The sequence below is a fragment of the Bos indicus genome, chromosome 6, assembly GCF_029378745.1.
Source record: "Bos indicus isolate NIAB-ARS_2022 breed Sahiwal x Tharparkar chromosome 6, NIAB-ARS_B.indTharparkar_mat_pri_1.0, whole genome shotgun sequence".
Lineage (NCBI taxonomy): Eukaryota > Metazoa > Chordata > Mammalia > Artiodactyla > Bovidae > Bos > Bos indicus.
The window spans coordinates 72,965,926-72,993,463 of record NC_091765.1 but is presented as its reverse complement, the minus strand read 5'-3'; the positions used below and the strand labels follow the sequence as shown (position 1 = coordinate 72,993,463).

At 40.0% G+C, this 27,538-nt stretch overlaps 2 protein-coding genes across 7 annotated transcripts in view; one reads left to right on the top strand and one right to left on the bottom strand.

The window, feature by feature from the left end:
• The window catches only part of LOC109560500 (RE1-silencing transcription factor-like), a 148,396-nt gene that overhangs the window by 54,588 nt on the left and 66,270 nt on the right, over nt 1-27,538 (bottom strand). The window lies entirely within an intron of this gene.
• Nucleotides 1,293-25,929, top strand: LOC109560159 (serine peptidase inhibitor Kazal type 2). 6 transcript variants are annotated; one of them, XR_011567206.1, is made up of 6 exons: nt 1,293-1,419; nt 2,816-2,859; nt 15,331-15,440; nt 20,899-21,048; nt 24,638-24,653; nt 25,631-25,929. XR_011567206.1 is itself a non-coding variant. In XM_070791489.1 (6 exons), exons 2-6 carry the CDS (start codon nt 1,882-1,884, stop codon nt 25,654-25,656), a joined length of 252 nt encoding a protein of 83 aa, XP_070647590.1. In that variant the 5' UTR covers nt 1,305-1,419; nt 1,699-1,881; the 3' UTR covers nt 25,657-25,929. The 6 variants fall into 6 exon arrangements, 3 of the variants coding, with proteins under 3 accessions (XP_070647589.1, XP_070647591.1, XP_070647590.1); XR_011567205.1 differs by having other exon boundaries at nt 24,598-24,653; XM_070791489.1 differs by lacking the exon at nt 20,899-21,048 and adding an exon at nt 1,699-1,897 and having other exon boundaries at nt 1,305-1,419; nt 24,598-24,653.

Sequence of the window (27,538 nt, the reverse complement as noted above, 5' to 3'; positions counted from 1 at the left end):
CCTGAGTCTGTGCTCAGGTATCAGTTTGTGTTCCTGAATGTCAAAGATGAAGATGTTTATAAGCAAGTGTCTATGTTATTAACATCTGGTAACAGAAATCCCACAGAGTTGAGAAAATATTTTGGTATGAAAGCAAAAAAACAATGACCAAAATAAGTCATTTTAAGACTATTGTCCAAAGAATTTACATTATATATCTCAGAAAAGTATAAACATGTTTCAAATTTACGCTCTGGCCTCAACTAGCCAGAACTTTAGACAGGGTGCACACTGTCTTATTGTCCCTGTACCTGAGGTTGCTGACATCAAGGGGTGGGCATGTGATGGCACCAATCATTAGGTTGTGGTATGTCATCTCTAGAAGGACTGACGCTGAAGCTGAAGCTCCAGTACTCTGGCCACCTGATTTGAAGAACTGACTCATTAGAAAGACCCTGATGCTGGGAAAGATTGAAGGAGGAGAATGGGACGACAGAGGATGGCATCACTGACTCAATGGACGTGAGTTTGAGCAAGCTCCAGGAGATGGTGAAGGACAGGGAAGCCTGGCATGCTGCAGTCCATGGGGTCACAAAGAGTTAGACATGACTGAGTGAGTGAACAACCACCACAAGCTCTACACCCAGCCTTTTAGACTCTGTGATGGCAGAATTCTGCAGACCTCCCATCTGCTTTGCTAGCTGTCTTTTTGTGCCAATAGGATGTGTATGGGGGACACTGCAAGTCAGGGTGACAGAGGAGGGACTCACTGTTTCTTTTAGTGGTGCCCCAGCTTTGGCCCTTCACTGGCAGTGGCAGCTGGTTCCAGTCTCCAGCTTAATTTTAGAAATTACTGTATTCACTTGTTGTGGAGTTCCCTGTGTAACCCCATTGCCAACACCTACACTAGAAAAGCTTCTAGAGAGCCCTGACCTCCTTCGTTAAGTTCAGCCCCCAAACAGTTTCTGGGACATAGAAGATGCTGAAGAACCTGGGGTTGACCGACACTCACAAGGTTATCCAGGGCTCTTACAACGTTCTTGTTTGCTGCAGGGATGGGGTCGCCTTAGTCGCTTTCTCCCTACAGAAGGGTTGGGGGCGGGGGCGGGGGCGGGGGCGGGTAGGGAAGTGGGAAGCTAGTAACCACCCTCCTCTACCTTACTTTCCCCACTTCCTCCATATCCTCTCCTCGCGTCCATCCTTGCCTGGCCCTCCTCCCGCCTCCAACCTGCTCTGTTCCTCCTCTTCCCCCTGCCCGCCCTCCCTCCTCCTGCTTGCCTTTCCTTCAACATCCCTCTGTCACGTGTCCAACCCGAGGGCGCAGTCAGTGTCGCGCGCGCAGGCGCTGGAGCGCACAGGGACCCGACCGCCGGCCAGGCGGGAGGATGGCGCTCGTGGGGCTGCGCTTGGTGCTGTTATTCTTGGTTGGGGACTCGGCAGGTAATGGTCACCAGTGGGCTTGGCAGCCAAGGAAAGCGGAAAAGTTACCTGGGGGAGGGGGGGTATCATCGCTTCTCGGCCTTTTGACTGAGATCAAGTGTAGAGGGGGGTCTCGCTAACGACTGCCCCTCCACGCACCTGTTACTGGCGGTTCCAGGCCCGCCCCGCGGTTGTCTAAGGACACGAACTTGGGGGTGTGCGCGAGTCACATTTTGGAGCCACAGTGTTGTTGCTTGGGCTTTTCTAGTGACCCTGCTGCCTGCCCTCTCTCCCTTAAAGCAGATTTTCTGGAGTCCAGGATCAGGAATCGGGTTTTTATGTACCCGGGGCCCTACCGAACCTTGGCAGAAGATGTACAGGAATCAGGAGTTGTGAATGCCAAGTGTGCCAGGCACTCTGGGGCTCATGAGAAAAGGGCCTCAGGCCAGCCAGACTTGACACCCACTTTCAAATGAAGTTAAAATGGTAACATCTAGTGGTAAGCTTTGTATTTATTATCCTGAGCAACAAAGGAAAAGAATATCGTGAATTTTTGAGTTATTTCTCTGACTTTTGGGTTCTTTTAGCCAGGAAAATTGATTTTTTTATTTCTTAAATACTGTGAAGGAAGAGAGGGGAAATGGTCCCCAGATGATGGAGGGCTGTGGAGCAAAGAGCTAGGGATCCTGAGGCATTAGGGAAGCCCTGGGGGCAGTAGTCAGGGTCTTCCTGCAGTCACTTTTGTGAATTAGCTGGTGCTCACATCTCTTGGCTGGCATACCTCTGAGGTAGGTGTCAGTCAGTACGGGCTGTGGGTTCATCTTCCGCTGGCTCTGAATGTCCTGCTGGATACAGGGACCCATTCTGTGGGGACTAAAGCTGCACTAAGTTCTGTCGCAGCTGAAGCTCCATCCTGTTCCTCTTGGAAGCCCCCCTCAAGGAACAGTAGGTGGACCATGGGACATGGCCTCTTCTGCTGTTGTTCCAAGGGTTGGGTAAGCATTCTCCCACTGAGGCTCAGGGGAGGTTCCCTCTGATCTCTAAACTTCCACTGGCTCCTCAGGAAGCAGCTGCTGGGGTGAGGGGAGAGGATCACCAACCTTATGCATGTATGTATCTGAGGAAGGCATGAGAGCCTCTTCTCTGACTTTTGTTATGTAGCTCCAAAGTCCTCTCTCAAGCAGACCTATTAGAGTGGTCAATTATAGAACTGGTACCAAACGTTTTCTGTGTGCCTGCTAAGAGAGGTGCCAGCATACAACTGAATATACTTTCTAGAAGTTCTTCAAAAGCTGGACATGGGAGAGAAAGGGAGAAGGTGCAGCTTGTATAAATTACAAGCTGGATTTAAAAAACCCCTTATGAAGAAGAATTGACCTTAATCATATCCTTTTAAATGTCTGTTTTCTTCTTGCAGCCTCTTTGAATGCTCAATTTAGTCAACATTTAGAACAAAAAACAGTAAGTAAGAAACCACTTTTACTGTTTCTACTAATACAATGAAGCCCACAAAGGTTGGGGTTGGAGACTGGTTTCAGGTCTGACATGCCACTTTGGAAACAGTTGACTGAATCTTTAGAAATCAGATAATCAGGCAGGCTTTTTGATACAATGTAAATTTTGGTTGAAAAAGGCTCAGTCCTTGGGACTTCCCTGGTGGTCCAGTAGCTAAGACTTAGAGCTACCAATGCAGGGGGCCAGGGTTTGATTCCTGGTCAGGGAAACGCATGCTGTAACTAAGAGGTTGCATGCCACAAACTAAAGATCCTACATGCCGCAACCTGGCACAACCAAATAAATAATTTTTAAAAAGAAAGGAAACAGCTCAGATCTTGGGAGCCTCAGGGCTTTGTTTCCTTTGATGATTCAGAAGGTCCTGGGCCTAATAATTATATGTTGTACTAAACATTTTATGTATATTAATAAATTAGATTGTGTGAAAGTAAGGAAGACCAACCAAATGAGAACAAGAAAAAGGAGTTATTCAACATGTACCCCAGTGTTCATTGCAGCACTATTTACAATAGCAATGGCACCCTACTCCAGTACTCTTGCCTGGAAAATCCCATGGACAGAGGAGCCTGGTAGGCTGCAGTCCATGGGGTCACTAAGAGTCGGGCACGACTGAGCGACTTCACTTTTCACTTTCATGCACTGGAGAAGGAAATGGCAACCCACTCCAGTGTTCTTGCCTGGAGAATCCCAGGGACAGGGGAGCCTGGTGGCCTGCTGTCTCTGGGGTCGCACAGAGTCAGACACAACTGAAGCGACTTAGCAGCAGCAAGACATGGAAGCAGTCTAAATGTCCATTGACAGATGAATGAAAAAATAAGATTACATACACACACATACAAACACAGAGGAATATTGCTCAGCCATAATAAAGAATAAAATAATGCCATTTGCAGCAATATGGATAGACATAGAGATTATCATATTAAGTGAAGTAAGTCAGAGAAAGACAAATATCATGTGATATCATTTAAATGTGAATCTAAACTATGACACAAGTTAACCTATCAATGAAACAGAAACAGACTCAGATGTGGAGAACAGACTTGTGGTTGCCAAGTGGGAGGCAGAGGGAAGGATAAATTAGGAATTTGGGATTAACATATACACACTACTATATATATAACAGATAAACAAGAAGGACCTGCTGTATAGCATGGGGAACTATATTCAATGTCTACTAGTGATCTATAATGGAAAAGAATCTAGAAAAGAATCACTTTGCTGTACACTGAAACTAATATAACATTGTAAATAACTATATGTCAATTATCTTAAAAAGTTAGTTAAAAAAAAGAGCTAGTTATTCAGAGCTTGATGTAGCAAGTGAGTCAGTCATGTCACTTGTGTTTTAGCTGAGACTCAAAGGCAGAGGAGTGGGAAAGCTTTATAATGGGAAAAAGGGAAGGAAGGCATCAGGTGTGCCCTGATTGAGGCTGTTGGCATGGGGAGGCTGGAGGTGGGAAACTAAAGGCAGGCATAGTATGTGAATGATTCAGAAGGCATATTTGGCTTTCTCTAATTGGGCCTAAGTTGGAAGCAGGGGTAAAATTTAGGGAAAATATCAGTTGTTAATCAAGCCTTGGCAGTTGTGGGCCAACTGTTACATAGCTTACTGTTTGACTACCTGGATATCACTAGAGATAGCTGTCTGATTTCTTATAAGTCTGATTCACAGCATGTTGGCTTCCTGGACTGGTTATTCTAAATAATGGGTTGGTTTCCTGGCTAGCTTGCTAAGGTTTTGGGTGATAGTTCTATTTTAATATTTGGTCTGACACTGTCCATTTTTACATGCAATCTCTGTTCTCACAATAAATAGAGATGATTATTTTACATACGTGAATATTGATCTCAGTGGGTAAGGTAACTTTGAGTATTCATGTCAGTGCAGACCATTTCCAGGAAACCTTACCACCCTGTTTTCTTCCTCCAAAGTAGACATAAATGCACTTTCTCTTTGTTTCCATTCACACTATACTGCATCATCATCATTACCATACTAGTGTAGGGGAGGAAAAAAATCTTCCCTCTACCCTTCTAAGTTTTCAGCTGCGGCCTATACAACAAAGGAGAGATTAACCAGAGAAAAATAAACAAATGTTTATTAACAAGTGTATTGTGCATACACATGGGAGTACTAAGAAATGTGTAACTCAAAGAGGTTAGAAATCTGCCTTATCTTGCATATTTAACAGAAAGCAATACATTTGTGAAAGATACACCCAACTTTATGCAGAGTTCCAGAGAATAGCAAGGAAAGATAAGAAGGCCTTCTTAAAATGAGCAATCCAAAGAAATAAAGGGAAACAAAAGAATAGGTAAGACTAGAGATTTCTTCAAGAAAATCAGAGCTATCAAGGAAATATTTCATGCAAGGATGGGGATGATAAAGGACAGAAATGGTAAGGACCTAACAAGCAGAGGAGATTAAGAAAAGGTAGCAAGAATACACAGAAGAACTATACCAAAAATTTTTAATGAGCCAGATAACCACAATGGTGTGATCACTCACCTAGAGCCAGACAGGAGTGTGAGTGAGGTCAAGTGTGCCTTAGGAAGCACTACTATGAACAAAGCTAGTGGAGGTGATGGAATTCCAGCTGTCCTAAACTATGATGCTGTTAAAGTGCTGCACTCAGTAGGTCAGCAAATTTAGAATACCCAGTCTTGGGCATAGTGTTTCCAAGCTAGGACTGGAAAAGGTCAGTTTTCATTCCAATCCCAAAGAAGGGCAATACCAAAGAATATTCCAACTACTGTACAATAGCACTTATTTCAGATGCTAACAAGGTAATGCTCAAAATCCTTCAAGATTGGCTTCAGCAGTACATGAACCAAGAACTTCCAGATGTACAAGTTGGGTTTAGAAAAGGTAGAGGAACCAGAGTTCAAATTGCCAACGTTCGTTGGCTCATGAAGAAAGCAAGGGAGTTTCAAAAAACTTCTGCCTCATTGACTACACTAAAGCCTTTGACTGTGTGGATCACAACAAACCAAGGAAAATTCTTAGAGATGGGAGTCAGACCACCTTACCTGTCTCCTGAGAAACCTGCATATGGGTCAAGAAGCAACAGTTAGAACTGGAAATGGAACAACTGACTGGTTCCAAATTGGGAAAGGAGTATGTAAAGGCTGTATATTGTTACCCTGCTTATTTAACTTATATGCAGAGTATATCATGTGGAATGCCAGGCTGGATGACTCACAAACTGTAATCAAGATTGCTGGGAAAATATCAGCAACCTCAGATATGAGATGCTACCACTCCAATGTGAAGAGAAACTAAAGATCCTTTTGATGAGGGTGAAAGAGGAAAGTAAAAAAGCCAGCTTAGAACTCAACATTCAAAAAACTAAGATCATGGCATCTGGTCTCATCTCTTCATGACGAATAGAAGGGGAAAAAGTGGAAGCAGTGACAGGTTTTATTTTCTTGGGCTCCAAAATCACTGTGGCCGGGGACTGCAGCCATGAAATCAAAAGATGCTTGTTCCTTGGAAGGAAAGCTGACAAATCTAGCCAGCGTGTTAAAAGCAGAGACATCACTTTGCGAACAAAGGTCCATATAGTCAAACCTATGGTTATTCCAGTACAGATGTGAGAGTCGGATCATAAAGAAAGTGCCAAAAGAATTGATGCTTTCAAATTGTGGTGCTGGAGAAGACTGTTAAGAGTCCCTTGGACAGCAAGGAGATCAAACCAGTAAATCCTAAAGGAAATCAATGCTGAATATTCATTGGAAGGACTGTTGCTGAACCTGAAGTTCCAATATTTTGGCCATCTGATGCAAAAAGCTGACTCTTTGCAAAAGACCTTGATGCTGGGAAAGATTGAAGACAAAAGGAGAAGGAAGCGGCAGAGGATGAGATGGTTAGGTAGCATCTTCGACTCAGTGGACATGAATTTAAGCAAGCTCTGGGAGACAGTGAAGGACAGCAGAGACTGGCATGCTATAGTTCATGAGGTTGCAAAGAGTTAGACATAACTTAGGGACTGAATAACAACATTTGTAGATAAATGACAGGACAAAGGAAAATTGTTTTAGGCTTCCAAGAGTGGCAAACAGTAGGAAGATAAATAATGGGAGGAAACTAATGGAATAAAGTTTGTTTGCAGGTTCCTTAGGTGCCATTTCTGGGCTGATAAGAAACCAGAATCATTCCAGTAAATGAGAATTTATATTCTGCCTTTAGGCAGAAAAGGGGAAGTCAAAACTGCGTGTTGACTGCCTTTAGCTCCAAGTAATGTTTATGTCAAGGAGTCATATTTTGAGATGACATAGCCTGGGTTTCTTTCAATAGTAAAGGATACCAATCAGTGTTCTAAATTCTTTATATAGAGTCACTCACTTAATCTTTTACAGCACAGACTGTGGGTACCATTCTTATCTCTCTGGCCAAGGTCACATGGAAATGGTGGAACTGTAGTTCCAACCTAGGCATCTGACTCCAGATCCAGTGCTTTTAATTACCCAATCATAGCAATGAATTGTAATTGTCTGTCTCCCCCTAGTAAGCTGTATATTTTGTGATGTCTTATTGTTTGGTGCCAAATTTTCAGCATTTAATGGGTACCTGTCAGGAAGCATTTAACAGGAGGCTTCCTGTGTGCTGTTTTGGATCTGTCATGAATCCTCTGTTCCTTATCAATTCCTGAATATTCAGGAATTAAGAGGAGTGGCAAACCACTCCCAGGGCTGAGGAATGCATGCATTTCCTTCGTTAGTTTTTCCATAAGGTGATAAGTAACTATTTACGACCCTCTTCCTTTTTATGAACCATATGGTTAAAGTGATTATTTACAACCCTCTCTCTTTGATATGGATTGCCTTATGTTTCCTTGATAATTTGTAAGTCTGGACTTTTGATCTTTATCTTTGCTGAACAAAGCTACCTTGTAAGACAGTATATATACCCACACTATGTTGAATAAACAGAGAAGGCAATGGCACCCCACTCCAGTACTCTTGCCTGGAAAATCCCATGGACAGAGGAGCCTGGTAGGCTGCAGTCCATGGGGTCGCTAAGAGTCGGATACCACTGAGCAACTTCACTTTCCCTTTTCACTTTCATGCATTGGAGAAGGAAATGGCAACCCACTCCAGTGTTCTTGCCTGGAGACTCCCAGGGACAGGGGAGTCTGGTGGGCTGCCATCTATGGGATTGCACAGAGTCGGACATAACTGAAGTGACTTAGCAGTAGCATGTTGAATAAAACACTCTTGTTCCATCAGAGCTTGGGTCCCTGTGTCTGTCTTTCTCTCTCTCTCAGGCTAATTCTTCGGAGTGCAGAAGCCCACTGAGCTCACTTTCTTGCCTGGGCTTGCAAGACCCTTGCGAGAGGGTGCCCTGTGCCTACGTGAAGCAGTGCAAGCCCCGTGTCAAGGGCTTTATTGGTTTTCTGCATAAACCAAGGAATATCGGCCTCTTTCTCTCTTTTATTTCTTATCATCGACTCTGGACCACCAGGTTCCGGTCCATTAAAGGACCTCAACAAGTGGAGCCCAGAACAGGGGCCTGGTATACATGGCATATTCAGACAGAGTGACTCAAGGACCTATTGAGGTCAGTAAGTACTAAGACATGGGTCAAATGGCTGGAAAGCCCCATCACTTTTCTATTTTACTTCATCACTTAAAGTTCAAGGACTTTCAGTTTCACACCAGCAAATAGAGGCTTGCCTTCAGACAGTGGTTGAATGTAACCCTTGGTTCCCTAATGAAGGTAGTTTTGATTTAGAAATTTGGCACCGGGTCAAAGAGAATGTTGAACGAGCTGCCAGACAGGGAAAAAATATTCCGATAGATTTCTGGCCCCTATGGGCTCTTGTTAAAGCTGTGATTCTGCCATTTCAAGGTAATTCTAGCCCTCCTGATATTCGACATCAGACAGAACACTTATTACATAAATATGAATTAGATGATGAAACCTTACAAAAGGCCAAATTAGAACAACATAAAATATTTTAGAATTTTCCTACAAGCCCTGCCCCAGTTGCTCCAAGCACTCCTCCCCTACCAGCGGGCACAAATCCCAAAGTCTCTCCCTTGCTAGAACCTAATGATTCTGGCAACGACTCCCCTAAGACACCTTTTGACATTAAAACTGACAACACCTTTCTGAATAACAATAATAAGTTTTTACCACATTCCCTTAATTGTAAGAATTTGCTACCTACTCACTCTCCTTCAAGACAGAGGCTCTCTGAATTGCTGGCTTTGCAATCACAAGTCTCTGAAGCTGATGGTTTCTCCGCCTTTCCAGTTTTTAGAAATCCTGATGCTCAAGGGCACATAATACCTCAATATGAGGGTATTAACTTTTATCACATGCAACAAATTAAAAAATCTATAACTGTATGGCCCACATTCACCTTTTACTAAAGTACTTCTAAATTCTATAACATCCTCTATTGGAAATTTTATTCCCCATCATTGGCGAACTTTAATAAAAGGTCTCATTAAACCAGGAGAATATCTTCAATGGATAATGTGGTTTCATGATATAGCCAGAGATCGTGCTAACAAATACTCGAGCTGGTGCGCCCCAAAATCAAATTACTTTTGAGATGCTAACTGGTACAGGACAATTTGACTCTGTAGAAGCTCAAATACAGTGCCCTCCTTTGTTACATGGACAATTAAAAACAGTGACCCTTGAAGCTTGGGATTGAATTACTCCTCAAGGGGAGCCTACAGGTAGCTACACTAAAATATTGCAAGGACCTAATGAAACGTATGCTAATTTTTTAGCTAGATTAGAAACTGTTATTTCTCATACTGTAATTGGAGAAAAAGCCAAAAGGCAACTAGAGAAATTGCTTGCTTATGAAAATGCAAATCAGGAATGTCAAAAGGCTAATAGCTCCAATTCGTGAGACAGGGATTATTATTGATTATTTGAAGGCTTGTCGAAGTCTAGGATCAGAAACTCAAAAGATGCAAATGCTAGCTGAAACAATGGTCGCTGCCTTAAGGAAGGGAAATGAAGGAACTTTACATGTGGAGATAAGAACCATTTAAAAAGGGACTGCCCTTTCTAAGAAAGCTAATAAAAAACCTCCAAAAATCTGCCCTTGCTGCTGTAGAGGAATGCATTGGGCCAATGCATTAGATTTAGATGTAAATCTAAATTTGACATTGAAGGGAAAACTATTCTGGGAAACTCCAAGCAGGGGACCCCCCAGGTCCCCTTCAACAAAAACCAGGGGCAAATTCCATCTTCTCCCTCAAACTCTCAACATCCGGCAGTGCTGCCGTCAATATACCAGCCCTAAATGACTTTCTCCTTTACCCTCAAGCAGTCCCCTCTAGAATACCTACCGGACTTTTTGGACCCCTGCCCCCACAAACCTTTGGTCTTTTAATTGGCCGATCTAGTTTGACTTCTAAAGGAATTACTGTCCACCCTGGAGAAATTGATTCAGATTATAAAGGAGAAATTCAAATTATGATGCCATCTCAGATTTTATTGCAATTCAAAAAAGGGGATAAAATTGCTCAATTACTTCTTTTACCTTACATTTCTATTAACTCCTCTAATGATGTACGGACAGGTGGATTCAGCGGTACAGATCAAAAACAGTCCTTCTGGACATCATTAGTATCTGAATTTGCCCGACTGACTATAAATATCAAAATTAATGGTAAAAGATTTTCTGGTCTCCTTGACACTGGCTCTGATATTACTATTATTTCCAAACATTTATGGCCCAAATCCTGGCCTGTACAAAAAATTTCTTGCCAAATTGCAGGGATTTCTCAAACCAAAGTACAAGAGGTTTATCAGAGTACTCAAATTTATCCATGTGAGGGACCAGAAGGCCAACCTGCAACATTAAGACCTTATGTGATAGATGCACCCCTTAATCTAATAGGAAGGGACTTACTTATGCAATGGCAAACTCAGATATACATTCCACATTTTTCCTAGGGGCCACTGCTCATTTAACAAACGATACAATTATTAAAATAACTTGAAAGAATGACGAGCCTATTTAGACAGAGCAGTGGCCCCTCATAAAAGAGAAATTACAGGTGGCTAAGGAACTTATAGATACACAACTAGAATTAAAGCATATTGAAGAATCTTGTTCTCCTTGGAACTCTCCTATTTTTGTTATAAAAAAGAAATCTAACAAATGACGTCTCCTAACAGACCTTAGAAAAGTTAATGCATCTATGAAACCTATGGGTGCATTACAACCAGGAATCCCATCACCTACCATTATTCCTCAAAATTGGGACATTACCATCATTGATTTACAAGATTGCTTTTTTAATATACCTTTATACCCTTTAGACTGAGAGAGATTCGCTTTCTCTCTCCCTTATCCTAGTCATATCGGACCTCATATATGGTACCAATGGACTGTACTGCCACAAGGGATGATGAATTCTCCCACCATAGCTCAACTATGCTTAAAAACTCTGGATTAATCATTGCCCCTGAAAAAATTCAAACCTCTACACCTTACCATTACTTGGGGTTTGTTGTTGATAGACAATATATTACTCCCCAACTAACTCAGATCAGTACTGAAAAATTATCAACCTTAAATGATTTCCAAAAGCTCTTAGGTGATATAAACTGGATTAGACCTTCTTTAACTGATTTCCAAAAGCTCTTAGGTGATATAAATTGGATTAGACCTTCTTTAGGCATTGCTAGTGGAGAAGGAAATGGCAACCCACTCCAGTGTTCTTGCCTGGAGAATCCCAGGGATGGCGGAGCCTGGTGGAGCTGCCGTCTATGGGGTCGCACAGAGTCAGACACGACTGAAGCGACTTAGCAGCAGGCATTGCTAATTATCAACTGAATACCCTATTTAATACTTTAAAAGGAAATCTTTGAAAACTTTTCTAAATGTCTGCCCTCTTCCACTAATATGGAAACTTTAGCTGAACAACTAGCTGATCAATTATCTGGGCTAGACCTACGAGGATGGTTTCAAAATATTACCCACAGCATCAGTCTGGAACTGTAACTTTGGTGATTGTCTTGGTAATTATATTTGTTGTTTATCATTGCCTTTCTAGAAGGTTGGTTACTACTAAACAAACTCAATTGGTCAGGACCTTTTTTACAAATATAATAAAATAGGGGGAATTGTCAGGAAGCATTTAACAGGAGGCTTCCTGTGTGCTGTTTTGGATCTGTCATGAATCCTCTGTTCCTTATCAATTCCTGAATATTCAGGAATTAAGAGGAGTGGCAAACCGCTCCTGGGGCTGAGGAATGCATGCATTTCCTTTGTTAGTTTTTTCATACGGTGATAAGTAACTATTTATGACCCTCTTCCTTTTTATGAACCATATGGTTAAAGTGATTATTTACAACTCTCTCTCTTTGATGTGGATTGCCTTGATAATTTGTAAGTCTGGACTTTTGATCTTTATCTTTGCTGAACACAGCTACCTTGTAAGACAGTATATACCCATACTATGTTGAATAAAACACCCTTGTTCCATCAGAGCTTGGGTCCCCGTGTCTTTCTCTCTTTCTCTCTCTCTCAGGCTAATTCTTTGGAGCGCAGAAGCCCACTGAGCTCACTTTCTTGCCTGGGCTTGCAAGACCCTCGCAAGAGGGTGCCCTGTGCCTACGTGAAGCAGCGCAAGCCCCATGTCAAGGGCTTTATTGGTTTTCTGCATAAACCAAGGAATATCGGCCTCTTTCTCTCTCTCTTTTACTTTCTAATCTTCAACTCCAGACCACCAGGTTCCAGTCCATTAAAGGACCTCAATAGGTACCCAATAATATTTTTGCTCAGATGACTCAGTTTTTCCTGGGTTTGAATTTCTTTCAGAAAATGGGGATAATAACAGTGAAAATTCACTCTGCCATCCTCCATTTAAGCAACTCACAAATGACCCTGTCCTTTCTCTCTGAATAATTTCCACAGGAGACCGATCACTGACTGGTTGTAGATTAGTATCTTGTATGACTCCTCTCTTATAAAGTGGACTATTTCCCATCAGTGGAGTTATATTTTTCACCAAGACTCAAGTGGCTGTGTTCAAAAGCCCCTTATGAGAGTTTCCAGTCTTATTTTAATTAAAAATGTAAAGACAGTATAAACATGATTGTAAAGAAATAAAGCCATTTATATGAGAACTGTGTCAAATACTTTTGAGACTTGCTAAAAGACAAATTCTAAAACAAAATAATTGCTCTTGAATTAGGTGTAGGTAAAACAATAGTAAATAATTGGGGAATTGTTTTTTAATTGTACATTGCCTTGTTGTAACAATGTCTCTAAATTCTTGCCATATTTAAAAGTGGGTAGTTTTACCCCCAGGAGATATGTAGACTGTCATTTTGATTGTCATGACCAGGGAGTTGTTGCTGGCATCTAGTAGATAAAGAACAAAGACAATACTAAACATCCTACAATGTACAGGACAACCTCACACAGCAAAGAATTATCTGGTCCAAAATATGAGTGCAGTTGAGAAATCCCTTCTAAACAAAACAAAACAAGAAATCGTAGGTGATTTATTATGGGTATGATTTTTGCAGTGATAGCACATAGAACTCAATTAGTTGAAACATTAATAGGAAAAGTCTTACTTAGGTCTGGTGTCAGGTAGGATTAGATTCAGTTGCAAGTAGCATGGATTCAAAATAACAGCTCACAGAGCTGCCATCGTAGGATGTGGCTTTTATCATCCTGGTCTGTATAGGGGAGGGTTTCATGCACCCAGGAACAGGATAGAGGAATGGACAAAGGAGACTAAAAATTAGGAGAAGCAGAGGACAGGCTCAATTTTCCTTTAAAGGAGATCCTCGGAAGCTACTACACAATAATCCCATTTGTATCCAGTCAGCCTAATCTTGATCATGTGGTCATACCCAGCTGCAAGGGAGGTTCTCTTAGTGTAAGTAGTATTACCCCTGGCCATGTGCCTTGTGTCATACATCAAAAAGATTGGCAATCCTATTTTCTGTTTTAAGAGAAAATGCTTAGGGTATGTATTTTTTGTTATTGTTTCCCTGCTTTAATTGACTTTTTCAATAAAATGACCAATTACCAGTTGTCCCAATCTCACTGGGAAAAGGGTTTCTAGTCTCCTGTGGAAGCTGTCCTGGAAGCCATCATCTTAGTGAGCCTAGAGCAGGAAGAACACATCAGGCTCCTAGAAGGAGATAGAATCCTGAACAGAGGATGGAAAGGGTTAAAAGTTTTTCTTTAGTTCAGAGTTTGGCCAATGCCCTATCCTACTTAGGTCTCTATGAATCCATATAATATGAAGAAAAAGGTATATTTCATTTATTCAGAATACTAAACACTTGTTCTGAAGCGAGGAAAGAGGATCACTATTACTAAAACAAAACAAATACAGCAGGTCATATATTCAACCTGTTTTTAAAGTGAGTCTCTGCATGGTGGTCACACGACCACTGTGACCAGTTCTAGTCTTGGTCCTGCTGGAGACTAGAGGTTATGAGCAAGACATATTACCTCTCTGGCCTCCAGTCCATTGAATCTGAGGGTTGAGTTCCATGATCCAATATCAGTTTGTAAGGGCTGCTGTAATAAAGTCACAAACTGAGTAACTTGAACAACAGAATGGGTTGTCTCACAGTTCTCAAGGCTGAATGTCCAAACTCAAGGTGTCAGCAGGGTTTGTTCCTTCTAAGGGCTGGGAAGGAGAATCTTCCTTCCATTCCCCTCTCCCAATATCTGGTAGTCTCAGGCATTCCTTGTCTTGTAAATGGCATTCTCTTGGTGTCTTCACATGATTTTCCCTGAGTGTGTGACTGTTTCCAAACTTTCCCTTTTATAAGAACACCAGTCATATAGATTAGGACCCACTCTCCTAAACTTATTTTAACATAATTTCCTATATAAAGACCCTAATTCCACATAAGGTCACATTCTGAGGTGCTAGGGGTTAGGACTTTAACACATCTCTCTGGGTGGACACGGTTAAACCCATAACAACCCCAAAGGTCTAATTCTGAACATACTATTTTCTTTAATGATGTTTTTCAAATGCCAGTATATTAAAAGTCCAGAGAAAAAGATTCCTGAGCATGTCTTGGTGTTATGCCAAGGGATTAGGTGGAATGGAACAGGTCATTCTCATGTAGGTGGTAGTGAAGAGCAAATTATGAAGCTGGAGGATAGATAGTTACGTAGATTTGATGGCAAGTCTTGGACTTTCATTTTAAAAATCAGCCATATTGAACCTTCCTTTGAGGTCCTTTTCTTACATAGCAGATATTGATCCATTGCTTCAACACTGCATCTGATTTTTGTATTAGAAAAAACATATTTTTGTTTGGGAAAAAAATCTTTTTGTAAGATATTTCCAGGAAATCTAGGGAAACTTAGGGCTTTGTCCTCCTCTAAACTGCTGTATGATGAGAATATCTCAAGTTATTCTCCAATTTCTGTCTTCCTTTCTCTTTTCTAGCCAAACTGCGATCAGTATAAATTACCAGGATGTCCCAGGGACTTTAGCCCTGTGTGTGGAAGTGACATGTCCACTTATCCCAATGAGTGTATTCTGTGCATGAAAATCAGGTAACAATTTATAATATAAACTAGGTGCATTTTCTTTAGTTCTTCTCTTGCATTTTGATTACTTAGCAAGTTGTGACTCTTCTTGGACATAAGAATCAAATGTGACATAAGTAGCTCTGTTTTAAGACTGACATTTAAAAAGACCCAGAATCTTTCAGTGTATTTTCTAGGTCAAGGTTAGAAAAAGAAGTGTGTGATCAATCAATTATAAATGAGATAATTAAGTAATGTACTATCCAGGGATGGGTAGTTTCCCAAAATTTATTGAGGATTGTAGCAGTGGTGCTGCTTGCAGCCCCATCATTCAAGTCTGTGCTGAGCACCAAGAAAGAAGACCTGGGTCTGTTATCCACGGTTATGATTCAGTGTGTTTTCAGAGGAATGAAAGAAGACAAGGGAAGGAATTATAGCTATTTCTGGGTTTTGAGGCAGATTATGGAACTGAGGCGCTGCTATGTAAAAAACCCTAGCCCATTATCAATTCCACCCATCCTGGCATAGCAGGAAAGGGAGCAGGGATATCCCAGGCCATCAAGAATGCTTTGTCCCTCAGGAGACAGGATGGCAAAGTGGTAGGACTTAAGCACATGTCCTCTCATGAAAACACCAAAATCACAACTAACTGCTGAACAACCACTGACAGAAAAAACTGGAGCCTACCAAAAAGATATTCTACATTTAAAGATAAAGAAGAAGCCACAACAAGATAGTAGCAGGCATGCTTTCATGATATAATCAGATCTCATACCCTCCAAATGGGTGACCTGCAAACTGAAAAATAGTTATATTGCAGAGGTTCTCCCACAGGAGTGAGAGTTTGAGCCTCATGTCAAGCTCTGCAGCCTGGGGAGTCCAGCATTGAGACGAGGAGATTCAAGAGCATCTGGCTTTGAAGGTCAGCAAGGCTTGCGTGGAGGAGCTCCACAGGACTGGAGGAACAGAGACTCCATTCTTGGAGAGAACACACAAAGTTTCACATATATTGAGTCTTAGGGCAAAGCAATGATTCCATAGGAGCCTAAGCTGACATACCTGTGGGTCTGGGATGGTCTCCTGGGGAGGCAGGAATCAGCTGTGGCTCACTGGGGAACAAGGACACTGGTGGCAGAGACTTCATGGAACATTCATTGGCATGAGCTCTCCTAGAAATCACCATTTTGGCAAAAATTCCTGGCCCCGCCCAATAGCTGGCAGCCCCACCCATCAGCAGACAAGGTGCTTAAAGTTGTCCTGTGCCAACATCTGCCTATAAATACACCCCTTGACACAGCCTGTCTACCAGAGGGACAAGACCCAACTCCACCCACCAGTGGGTAGGTACCAGTTCCTCCCACTAGAAAGCCTGCACAAGCCCCTGGATCAACCTCATCTACCAGGAAACAGACATTAGAAGCAAGAACTCCAGTTCTGCAACCTGAGGAATAGAGACCACAAATATGGGTAGTTAGACAAAATAAAATAGGAGAGGAATAGGTTTCAGATGCAGAAACCAGATGAAACCCCAGAGAAACAACTAAGTGAAAGGTAGAGAGAGGCAATCTGCCTGAAAAGGGATTCAGAATAATAATAGTAAAGATGATCCAAGATCTCAGAAAAAGAATGGAAGCATAGATGAGAAGACATAAGAAATGTTTAATGGAGAGCTAGAAGATTTAAAGAACAAACAAACAGAGATGAACGATACAATAAGTGAAATGAAAAATGCACTAGAAGGAATCAATAGCAGAATAAATAAAGCAGAAGAATAAATAAATGAGCTGGAAGACATACTGGTAGAAAATACTGCTGCAGAACAGAATAAAGAAAAATGAAAAGAAATGAGACCGTCTAAGAGACCTCTGTGACAATATTAAATGCACAAATATTTTGCATTATAGGGGTCCTAGAAGGAGAAGAGAGAAAGGGCCTGAGAAAATACTTGAAGAGATAATAACCAGAAATTTCCCTAACATGGGAAAGGAAACACTCATTTAAGTCCAGGAAGTGCAGAGAGCCCCATACTGGATAAACACAAGGGGGGATATGCCAAGACACATATAAATCAAACTGATAAAAATTAAAAACAGAGGAAATAAAGGAATAAAGAGCATAAACGAGAAAAGCAACAAATGACATACAAGGGTATCCCCATAAGATTATCAGTTGATTTTTTTCAGCAAAAACTATCCAGGCCAGAAGGGAGTATGTATTTAAAGTGATGAAAGGGGAAAACCTAGGACCAAGAATATTCTGCCCAGCAAGGCTCTTATTCAGATCTGACAGAGAGACCAAAAGCTTTATAGGTAAGCAAAAGCTAAGATCATTCAGTGCCACCAAACCAGTTTTACAACAAATACTAAAGGAACTTCTCTAGATGAGAAAGAAAAGGCCACAACTAGAAACAAGAAAATTACCAATGGCAAAGCTCACCAGTAAAGGCAAACACATAGTAAAGGTAGGAAATCATCTACACACAAACATGAAGTCAAAACAGCAACTGTAAGAAAAGGAGAGTACAAATGCAGGCTACTGGAAGTGTATTTGAAATTAAGAGACCAGCACCTTAAAACAATCTTGTATATATCTCTATCTATCTATCTATCTATATAGACTGATATATAAAACCTCATATAAACACAAACCAAAAATCTACACACACAGAAAAAAGCAATCCAAATACAACTCAAAAGAGAACAAAAGGGAAGGGAAGAAAAAAGACCAACAAAAACAAACCCAAAACAATTAACAAAATGGCAATAAGACCATACATATAGATAACTGGCCACCTGATGCAAAGAACTGACTCATTGGAAAAGACCCTGACACTGGGAAAGCTTGAAGGTGGGAGGAGAAGGGAACAACAGAGGATGAGATGGTTGGATGGCATCACTGACTCGATGGACACGAGTTTGAGAAAGCTCTGGGAGTTGATGATGGACAGGGCCTAGCATGCTGCAGTCCGTGGGGTTGCAAAGAGTCAGACATGACTGAGTGACTGAACTGAACTGATAGATAATTAGCTTAAATGTAAATGGATTAAATGCTCCAACCATAAGACATAGACTGGTGGAATGGATTTTTAAAAAAGCGCCATATACATGCTACTAGAGACTCACTTCAGATACAAGAACACAAACAGACTGTAAGGGAGGGTATGGAAAAAGGTATTTCATACAAATGGAAAGCAAAGGAAAGCTCGAGTAGCAGTACTTATGTAAGACAAAATAGATTGTAAAATAAAGACTGTTCAAAGAGACAAAGAAGGACACTACATAATGATCAAGGGATCAATCCAAGAAGACATAACAACTGTAAATATATATGTATCCAACATAGGAGCACCTCAATATATAAAGCAAATGCTTACAGCCATAAAAGGAGAAAAGGGAGTTGGGGAAAAGTTCCACCTACACTGTTGGTGGAAATGTAAATTGATACAGCCACTATGGAGCGTCCTCAAAAAACTAGAATAGAACTACTATATGATCCAGTAATCCCATTCCTGGGCATATATTTGGAGAAAACCATAATTTGAAAAGATACTTGTACCCCTACATTCAGCAGCAATAGTCAAGACATGGAAGCAGCCTAAATAGCCCATCAACAGAGGAATGGATAAAGAAGATGTGGTATATATTCAGTATTACTCAGCCATAAAAAAAAAAAAAATGAAATAATGCCATTTGCAGCAACATGGATGGACCGAGAGACACAGAAAAACAAATACCATGATATCACTTATATGTATAATCTTAAAAATGATACAAATGAACTTATCTATGAAACAGAAACAGACTCACGGACTTCAAAAACAAACTTATGGTTACCAAAAGGGAAAGGTGGGGGGCGGGATAAATTAGGAGTTTGGGATTAACATATGCACACCACTATATACAAAATGGCACCCCACTCCAGTACTCTTGCCTGGAAAATCCCATGGACGGAGGAGCCTGGTAGGCTGCAGTCCATGAGGTCGCTAAGAGTCGGACACGACTGAGCGACTTCACTTTCCTTTTCACTTTCATGCATTAGAGAAGGAAATGGCAACCCACTCCAGTATTCTTGCCTGGAGAATCCCAGGGACAGAGGAGCCTGGTAGGAGGCTGTCTATGGGGTCACACAGAGTCAGACACGACTGAAGTGACTTAGCAGTAGCAGCAGCATATATAAAATAGATAATTAACAAGACCTACTGTACAGCACAGGGAACTTCACTCAAAATTCTATAATAACCTATATGGGAGAAATAATATTAAAAAGAATGGATATATGTATAGGTATTATTTTGTAATAACCTAAAAGGAAAAAGAATCACTTTGCTGTGCACCTGAGACTAAAACAACATTGTAAATCAATTATACTCCAATATAAAATAAAAATTAAATAAAACAAGAATATATTTAAGTAGTTAAACTCTGTGGCAGAATATTGTGTTTTTTTAAAGTCAGAAGGTATGTACAAGCAACCTACACACCCTGCACTATTAGCTGGAAAATAGGTCTTAATAACTCTATCTGGTAGAATGCTTAGTAATAAATATATTACATCTGATTCCCTTTTTGTAAAACACTTGACCAGCTCATGTGACCATGACTTCTCCTCTAGGTATGCTGGTTTGTATTTCAGGGGTCCATTCTCTGACCTCAGTCTTAAGTGAGTTACCTAGGTCTTCTCAAGAATGATTTCTTGGAAATGTTAACAGTTCCCTGTACCCTAGGGTTAGGAGAAAAATAGCAGAGTTGGGCTTTCACCCTCATTGTTTCCTAGATTTAGCTTTAAAAATGACTGTCACCCTGGAGAGAATATAATGTATTATGACATGGGTCTTTTTAATACAAACAGTGGGGCAGTTTCAATATGACAGATAATGTTTCAATATGGTGGCCCCAGGTAGGCTACCCAAAAATGTGCCACGATAGCATATTAAGTATTGTGTATTAAAGTTGCTTAAGAAAGAGCCAGTGCATGAGGGATGCTTTGACCCTTCTGTCTCTCTCCCTGAAAGCAGGAAATTAATGTCAGGTGAAAGATGTTCTTCCTGCCTCTGAAGGTAGAAAAGAAAGTGAAGTCGCTCAGTCGTGTCCAACTCTTTGCAGCCCCTTAGACTGTAGCCTACCAGGCTCCTCCGTCCATGGGATTTTCCAGGCAAGAGTACTGGAGTGGGTTGCCATTTCCCACTCTTATATCAGAGATTGGGAATTTAAAGCTAAAAAGCCTGTATAAACAAAGTTTGTTACTTTTTAAATTTACTACCCCAAGCCAAAACTCTGTACAGATTCTTCACTTATTAAGTACCCAAAGCCTAAGTTTCTTTCTCTTATCAATTCCTCACAAATGTATTGCTTCTTTGTCTAAAAAGAATAAAAGCTGCCTGTTTTGGTCACTTATTAGGTCCCATTTCCATGAGACCTCTGTGCATCCTGAATAAAAATTTTTCTTTTTCTCCTGTTAATCTGTCTTGTGTCCATTTTATTATTAGTCTAGCCACAAGAACTCAAGAGGGTAGAGGGAGAAATTTCTTCTACCCTGACAGTTGGTGAGCCAGGAGGAGCCTGGTTGGAACCCGCTTCTCACCCTGAGGCTACTGCAGCTGAGAGATCCTGGGCCCTCTGATAAAGACCAGCAGAAGGTAAGATTTCTTACCAACTCAGCTTCCTGGATCTCTCCCTGCAAGGTCTGGTGGAAGGGGAAGTTGGCAAGAGTTCCTTATTTCCTCTCTAAATTTAGATTAGCAGGAGAAAATATTTGTCGAGTTAGCTCCTTGTATTTAGTAACTCTTGGAAATTCTTTTCTTCTCAGAGATGGTCACTGCTTTTTGTCTCTGTCTGTTGTGTTGTTTCCCATAAGAAGGAAGAACCATAGGGCAGCATGCAGGCACATGCCCTATAAGCCTGTTGTTTGAGCTGGCCTCACAAACTGGTGAGTTAATGGTTCTCACCAGACCTGCATCTACTTAAACAGACCTTCCTGTGGGTCTTCCATATAAAACCAGATATGTTCTTCCATCTTGTTTTATGTTCCGAGAGCTCTGCCATTTGAAAGGTGTATCTGGTGGTCAGTTGACTAGACAAGTTCTGAGACACAAAGTCAGTACTCTCTTTGTCCGGCCATACCAGCTCTCAGGGGCGTTTGTCATGGGGTCCCTATCCATAATGGGCTGTTGTTGTGTCAACTTTCATTGCCTTATTTTCTTAGACTAACAATGAGAGTGAACTTTCTAATCATGTGAGAGCTATATCCTTGGAAACACCTTTTTATCTTTTGTTAAGCCATAAAAAAGGCTTACTGGTTTGAGTCTATATTTGAAATTAATATAAAATCCTATTCATCAATGGACAAAGGATCCTTTTTTTAAAAAAAATAATTTATTTTTAATTGGAGGATAATTGCTTTACAGTATTGTGTTGGTCTCTGCCATACACCAACATTAATCAGCCATAGGTCAAAAGATCCTTTAAGTAGGTTGTATTTAAGAGGAAAAAAATTTGAAAGCTCTCATCGTAAATAACTGTTACTTGGTACTTATGAGAGGAACACATTGAAAGGAAAAATAAACTATAATGGTGAGCCTTAGAGAATCCCTTATTAAGATGAAAAAACAGAAATTAGACTTAAAAGTAAGATCCAACATAAATTCCCCTTTAAAAAAAAATTGCCCACCTCCTCTACAATTCCTCAGGCCCTCCTAGGAATAACCAGGAAGTAGATTAGCTGGAAGCTTAATACAAACAATTATCAAGGGCTAATAGAAACAATTTTTTTTTTTGTCTTGCAAAACTACAAAATTAGAAATGCAACTGTAGAAACAAATCAAGACCCACTTGTTTTACCATTTCCAAAAGCTTACCCGTTCCTCTTAAAATGCCTTCTAGATATTATAGAAGATCACAATATTGGAGCAAAACTGTCCTGTACTTTAAAAATTATTTTAAAATAATAATTACCCTAAGGCTTATAATAATAGATAAATATAATCCAAAACTCCTACGAGAAAACTGAACTTAAAAGGCCTTTTTTTGGCCTTAAAGGTTATAAATATTGTCATATCTTTGAAATGTAAACACAGCCCACCTTGCCTGAGATTAAGCCTCGATTGGCTGAATTGGTATAACCTGAAACTGAAAAAGAAAAAGAAGGAAAGATGCCTTTTAAAACACAAACTGCTGAAAGGATCTCTTGCCCAAATTCGAGTAAATCACACCCCTCTACAACTGTTTGTGAAGGACAAATACAGAACTTAAGTCCTTCCCACAAATAATAAAAGATGTTAGCCATCTCCGTGAGTAAACTTGATTTTCTAAATTCTTCGGTAATTTAATTTACACCCTTAGAGTTTGGTAAGTTAAATGATGGGAGGTCATTGGATATCTGTATCATTTCCAAAAAAGAAATGTTGGAGCATGTGGGATCTTCGTTGCACCATGCGATCTTTCGTTGCAGTGCACAAACTCTCCAGTTGCGGCACACGGGCTCTCTAGTTGTGGTGTTTGGACTCCAGAGCATGCAGGCTCATTAGCTGTGGGCTTAGTCACTCTGTGGCCTGTGGGATCTTAGTTCCCCAACCAGGGATTGAACCCATGTCCCCTGCATTGCAAGGAGGATTCTTAACCACTGGACCACCAGGGAGGTCCCTCTTGTGCTTTATTGAAAAATTGTGCCATGAAGTGGCATTTATTTCTAGAAATTATGAAATGTACTTATGTTTGCCAAGTCACAAAATATGGTTCACAGTTGTTTCATTATTCCCCCCCAAAATTTAGATTTCAAAGGATTAATAATTCTAATTAATATATGCAGTTAAAGTGTTCCAGAAATGAAAAAAAAGTATTAAGTATTTTGGGCTAAGAAAAGGTAAAGAGGTGCTTTTGTTAAGGAAAAGGAAAGAGATTTTGTCCTAAAGCAGGCTATTTCTAAATGTGAAAGAAAACAAGGGACAAATAAAATGAACATAGAAAATTGCAAAAGGTTTATGAAAAAATAATCTTAAGGAATTTTATGTGTGATCAGGACTAAGACTGGAATGAGTTTACTTAAGGAATATCAAAGGAAACTGGTACAAAATTAAAATCTGGTGTTTATCTCTGTTAAAAAGTTTTCTTGTTCAAAAGTACAAAGTTCTCTTAGATTGTTGGTCTAGTCTTAAAAAGAAATTGTAAAAGAAAAAAAGTTTTCTTTACCTTTAATATATCTGTCTAGAAAACCACATTCTATATTTTGTCTTTATCAGGTTTTTGATCACTTAGAAGACACCCACAAAAAAACTCCTAAGTCTTTTCAATATTAAAAGAACTAAAGCTTTTTACAACTATTTAGCTTTCTGTATTTGCCAGGGACATGTTTGTCACTGATTATATGGATAGCTAAATATTGTTTCACAGTGACCAATAATCCTATTTGACTAAGTGTTTCAAAAATGTTTGATATTTTTGACAAACTCTGCAAAATTCCAAATGAACTCTTATTGAACTGGAAATGACTTTGGGGTTTTCCACAGGGCCCCTGGATACCTCGATCAAAAATTTATTTTCTGTACTTATAAAAGAGCTATTAAACTAATTAGGCTTCTTTTTTATGTTAAATTACATAGAAAGCATTTATCAAGTAAATGATAAATCTTCTTAGGTTGTATTGTATGGATAAATGTTATTAACCTAAATGTTCTAGAAAATAAATGAAATCCCTAAACTTTGGATATGTCATTATATGTTAGCCATAATTCTAGTTATTATCTTAAAATGATAAGTCTTAGAGATAACTGAATTTTCTTATCAGTTCCATTATAATGAATCAGATCTTCAATAGTGGACATTTTAAAGTCATTTATCATTTACACACAGTTTACTGAACTGAACTGAACTCTCTTACTCAGATGCTTCTACAAAGGCTTTCTGCAAATATGTTTTATTTTCAGGGAAATTCATGGAAAGAAATCTAACAAATATCCTAGAATATAGGTGTCTGATGACTTTCAAATCATACCTGGATAAGAATTTACAGAACCCTAATGGAGAAACTGATGGCTTCAAAAATTTTTTAACAGATCAAGTGGAACAAGAATTCACTATGAGACTAAATAAACTGAGGACGATAATTGTAATTTTTATTAAAATGAAACATTGCTGAGTTTTAAAAATGTTTTCTCCAGATTTAAGGAAATCTTTTTGTCTTTTGTAAGCAGCACTGAAACATTTCTTTTTCTCTCTGCTGGATCCCTTCAGAAGTTAGAAACTCTCAGTGAGTATTCTTTTTTCTTGGCAATATAGTTATTTGCATAAGTTCAGTAAGAATCTGCTTTTCTTACAACACAATTGGAAACATTAATTATAGTATCAGAGCTTTGACTGGAATGTCATATTGGTGAGAGACATGCATAGACTCAGATATGACCAGATAGCTTTGAGGAACTAAGGTTGACTTTATGGAGCCAATAAAGCCCTTTGGAAAAACAGCCTAGAATCTTACTTTCAGGTTTCCCAGCAGCCTTACCAGGTAAGTAAGGAAGGTCATTTCCTGGGACCTTTAGGAAACAGTGTACTTTGGAGTCTTGTGTGAAGAGAGGAATTCACCCAAATCTATATCTATTGCAAAGTCTGTTGGTGAATGCTTGGCTTGGCTTCTTATCCTTGAGAGGCTATTAAAAATTCAATCTGAAGTTCCTCATAAAATGTTCCAGCAAAGCAGATTTAAGAGAGTCTATGTGGTCAATCACTATTCTTGCTGTACTTATGTAAATAACCAGGCCAGGTTTATTGAATCTAGACTTATTTTATGAAAAAATTAGTCTGATTTGGCCATCTTTGGTAATAATTGTAGAAAGAAAATTATCTTTCAGCAGAAACTATAATACACACTATAAAACAGATTTTAGTTCTGTTCATGGTCTTTGAGGTTTTTGTTATTTACTACCATAAGCAGAAACTGTTACAGATTCTTTACTAGTTTTAAGCAGCCAAAGCTTAAGTTTCTTTGTCCTCTTTAATTCCTCACAAATGTACTGTTTGTCTAAAAAGTAAAAAGTATAAAAGCTCTCTGCTTTGGTCACTTATTAAATCTCATTTCTATGAGACCTCCATGCACAAGAATTAAAATTGCTTTTCTTCCTGGGAATCTGTCTTGGGTTCATTTTATTTTTATTCCAGCCACAAGAACTCAGGACAGTTGCAGGGAGGGATTTAATAATAAATATGTTTTTATGGTTGTTCAATTTGCAGGGATGATGGTCATGATATTAAAATAATCTGAAGTGGACCATGCTGATGGAGCATTTCACAGAAGAGGAATTGGAGAAACCACCTTCCACTGCACACTAAATGAACTTCATTTCCCGCTTTTCTCTTTTCCTGTATTTCTTTGCATGAGATTTTCTGAGATGAGTTGTGTAGGAGGGCAGTGACTGATAAAACAACTACAAAATCCTCGTTTTTGGCTTTTGTCATTTTAGTTAAGCTTATTGCCCAGATGACCTATGCATTGCTTTATTTAGTTGGAATAAAATCAGTACTGTATTTAATCACCACTGTTCACTATCGACTATCCATTCTCACTCAGCAGCCTCAGGTGGATCTTTTCCTCTCAAGCAAGGGTGAATTTCACTAAGGGAGAAGTGGAGTCATTTTCGAGAGGGCAAGGTTTATTCTTCCTCATTCCTCTAAATCTTGAAAGTACAATGTATGTGTAGCTGGTACAGCATTCTGCACAGATCAAATAATATGATAGACTGGAGCTGACTTTAGCCAGAGTTGGTAAAGTCAAAGAATCATCACAAGATACAAAATACAAAAAGTAAATCTCCTTTAAGCACAATTTTCCTTAAGGGTTAATGCAAGAAATTGCTTTTTCCTTTCTTTGAGAGCAATGATTCTCAACCCTGGGTGAATTTTCCCCAGAGGACCTTTGGAACTATACAGGCATTTTGGGTGTCACAGCTTGAATGGTAGATGATCCTGACATCTAGTGGGCAGAAGCCAGGGATGCTACCAAACACATCCAGCTCCCACAACAAAGAAATTTTCCCTCCAAAATGTCAGTTGTTCAGTTGCTAACTTATGGCCGACTCTTTGCAACCCCATGGACTGCAGCACACCAGGCTTCCCTGTCCTTATCTCCCAGAGTTTGCTCAAACTCATGCCCATTGAGTCGGTGATGCCATCCAACCATCTCATCCTTTGTCGTCCCCTTCACTGGCCTTCAGTCTTTCCCAGCATCAGGGCCTTTCCAATGAGTTGGCTCTTCACGTCAGGTGACCAAAGTATTGGAACTTCAGCTTTAGCATTAGTCCTTCCAATGAGTATTCACGGTTGATTTCCTTTAGGATTGACTGGTTTGATCTCCTTGTGGTCCAAGGGACTCTCAAGAGTCTTCTCCAGTACCACAATTCGAAAGCATCAATTCTTTGGCACTCAGCCTTCTTTATGGTCCAATTCTCACATCCATACATGACTACTGGAAAAACCATAGCTTTGGCTAAAGGGATCTTTGTCAGTAAAATAATATCTCTGCTTTTCAATATGTTGTCTAGGTTTGTCACAGCTTTTCTTCCAAGGAGCAAGTGTCTTTTAATTTCATGGCTGCAGTCACCATCTGCAGTGATTTTGGAGCCCAAGAAGATAAAGTCTGTCTGTTTCCATTGTTTCTCCATCTATTTGCCATGAAGTGATGGGACCAGATGCCATGATCTTCGTTTTCTGAATGTTGAGATTTAAGCCAGCTTTTTCGCTCTCCTCTTTCACCTTCATCAAGAGGCTCTTTAGTTCCTCTTCACTTTCTGCCATAAGGGTGGTGTCATCTGCATATCTGAGGTTATTGGTATTTCTCCCTGCAATGTTGAGTCCATCTTGTGCTTCATCTAGTCCATTATTTTGCATGATGTACTTTGCATATAAGTTAAATAAGCAGGGTGACAGTATACAGCCTTGACATACTCCTTTCCTAATTTGGAACCACTCAGTTGTTCTATGTCCAGTTCTAACTGTTGCTTCTTGACTTGCATACAGATTTCTCAGGAGGCAGGTAAGGTGGTCCCATATTCCCATCTCTTGAAGAATTTTACGCAGTTTGTTGTGATCCACACAGTCAAAGGCTTTAGTGTAGTCAATGAGCAGAAGTAGATGTTTTTCTGA

Coding starts and splice junctions, on each gene's coding strand:
- LOC109560159 (XM_070791488.1), top strand. CDS start 1,365: ATGGCGCTCGTGGGGCTGCGCTTGGTGCTGTTATTCTTGGTTGGGGAC. Junction 15,441..24,597: donor ATTCTGTGCATGAAAATCAG/GTAACAATTTAT, acceptor TTTTGTAAGCAG/CACTGAAACATTTCTTTTTC. Junction 24,654..25,630: donor TCAGAAGTTAGAAACTCTCA/GTGAGTATTCTT, acceptor TTCAATTTGCAG/GGATGATGGTCATGATATTA.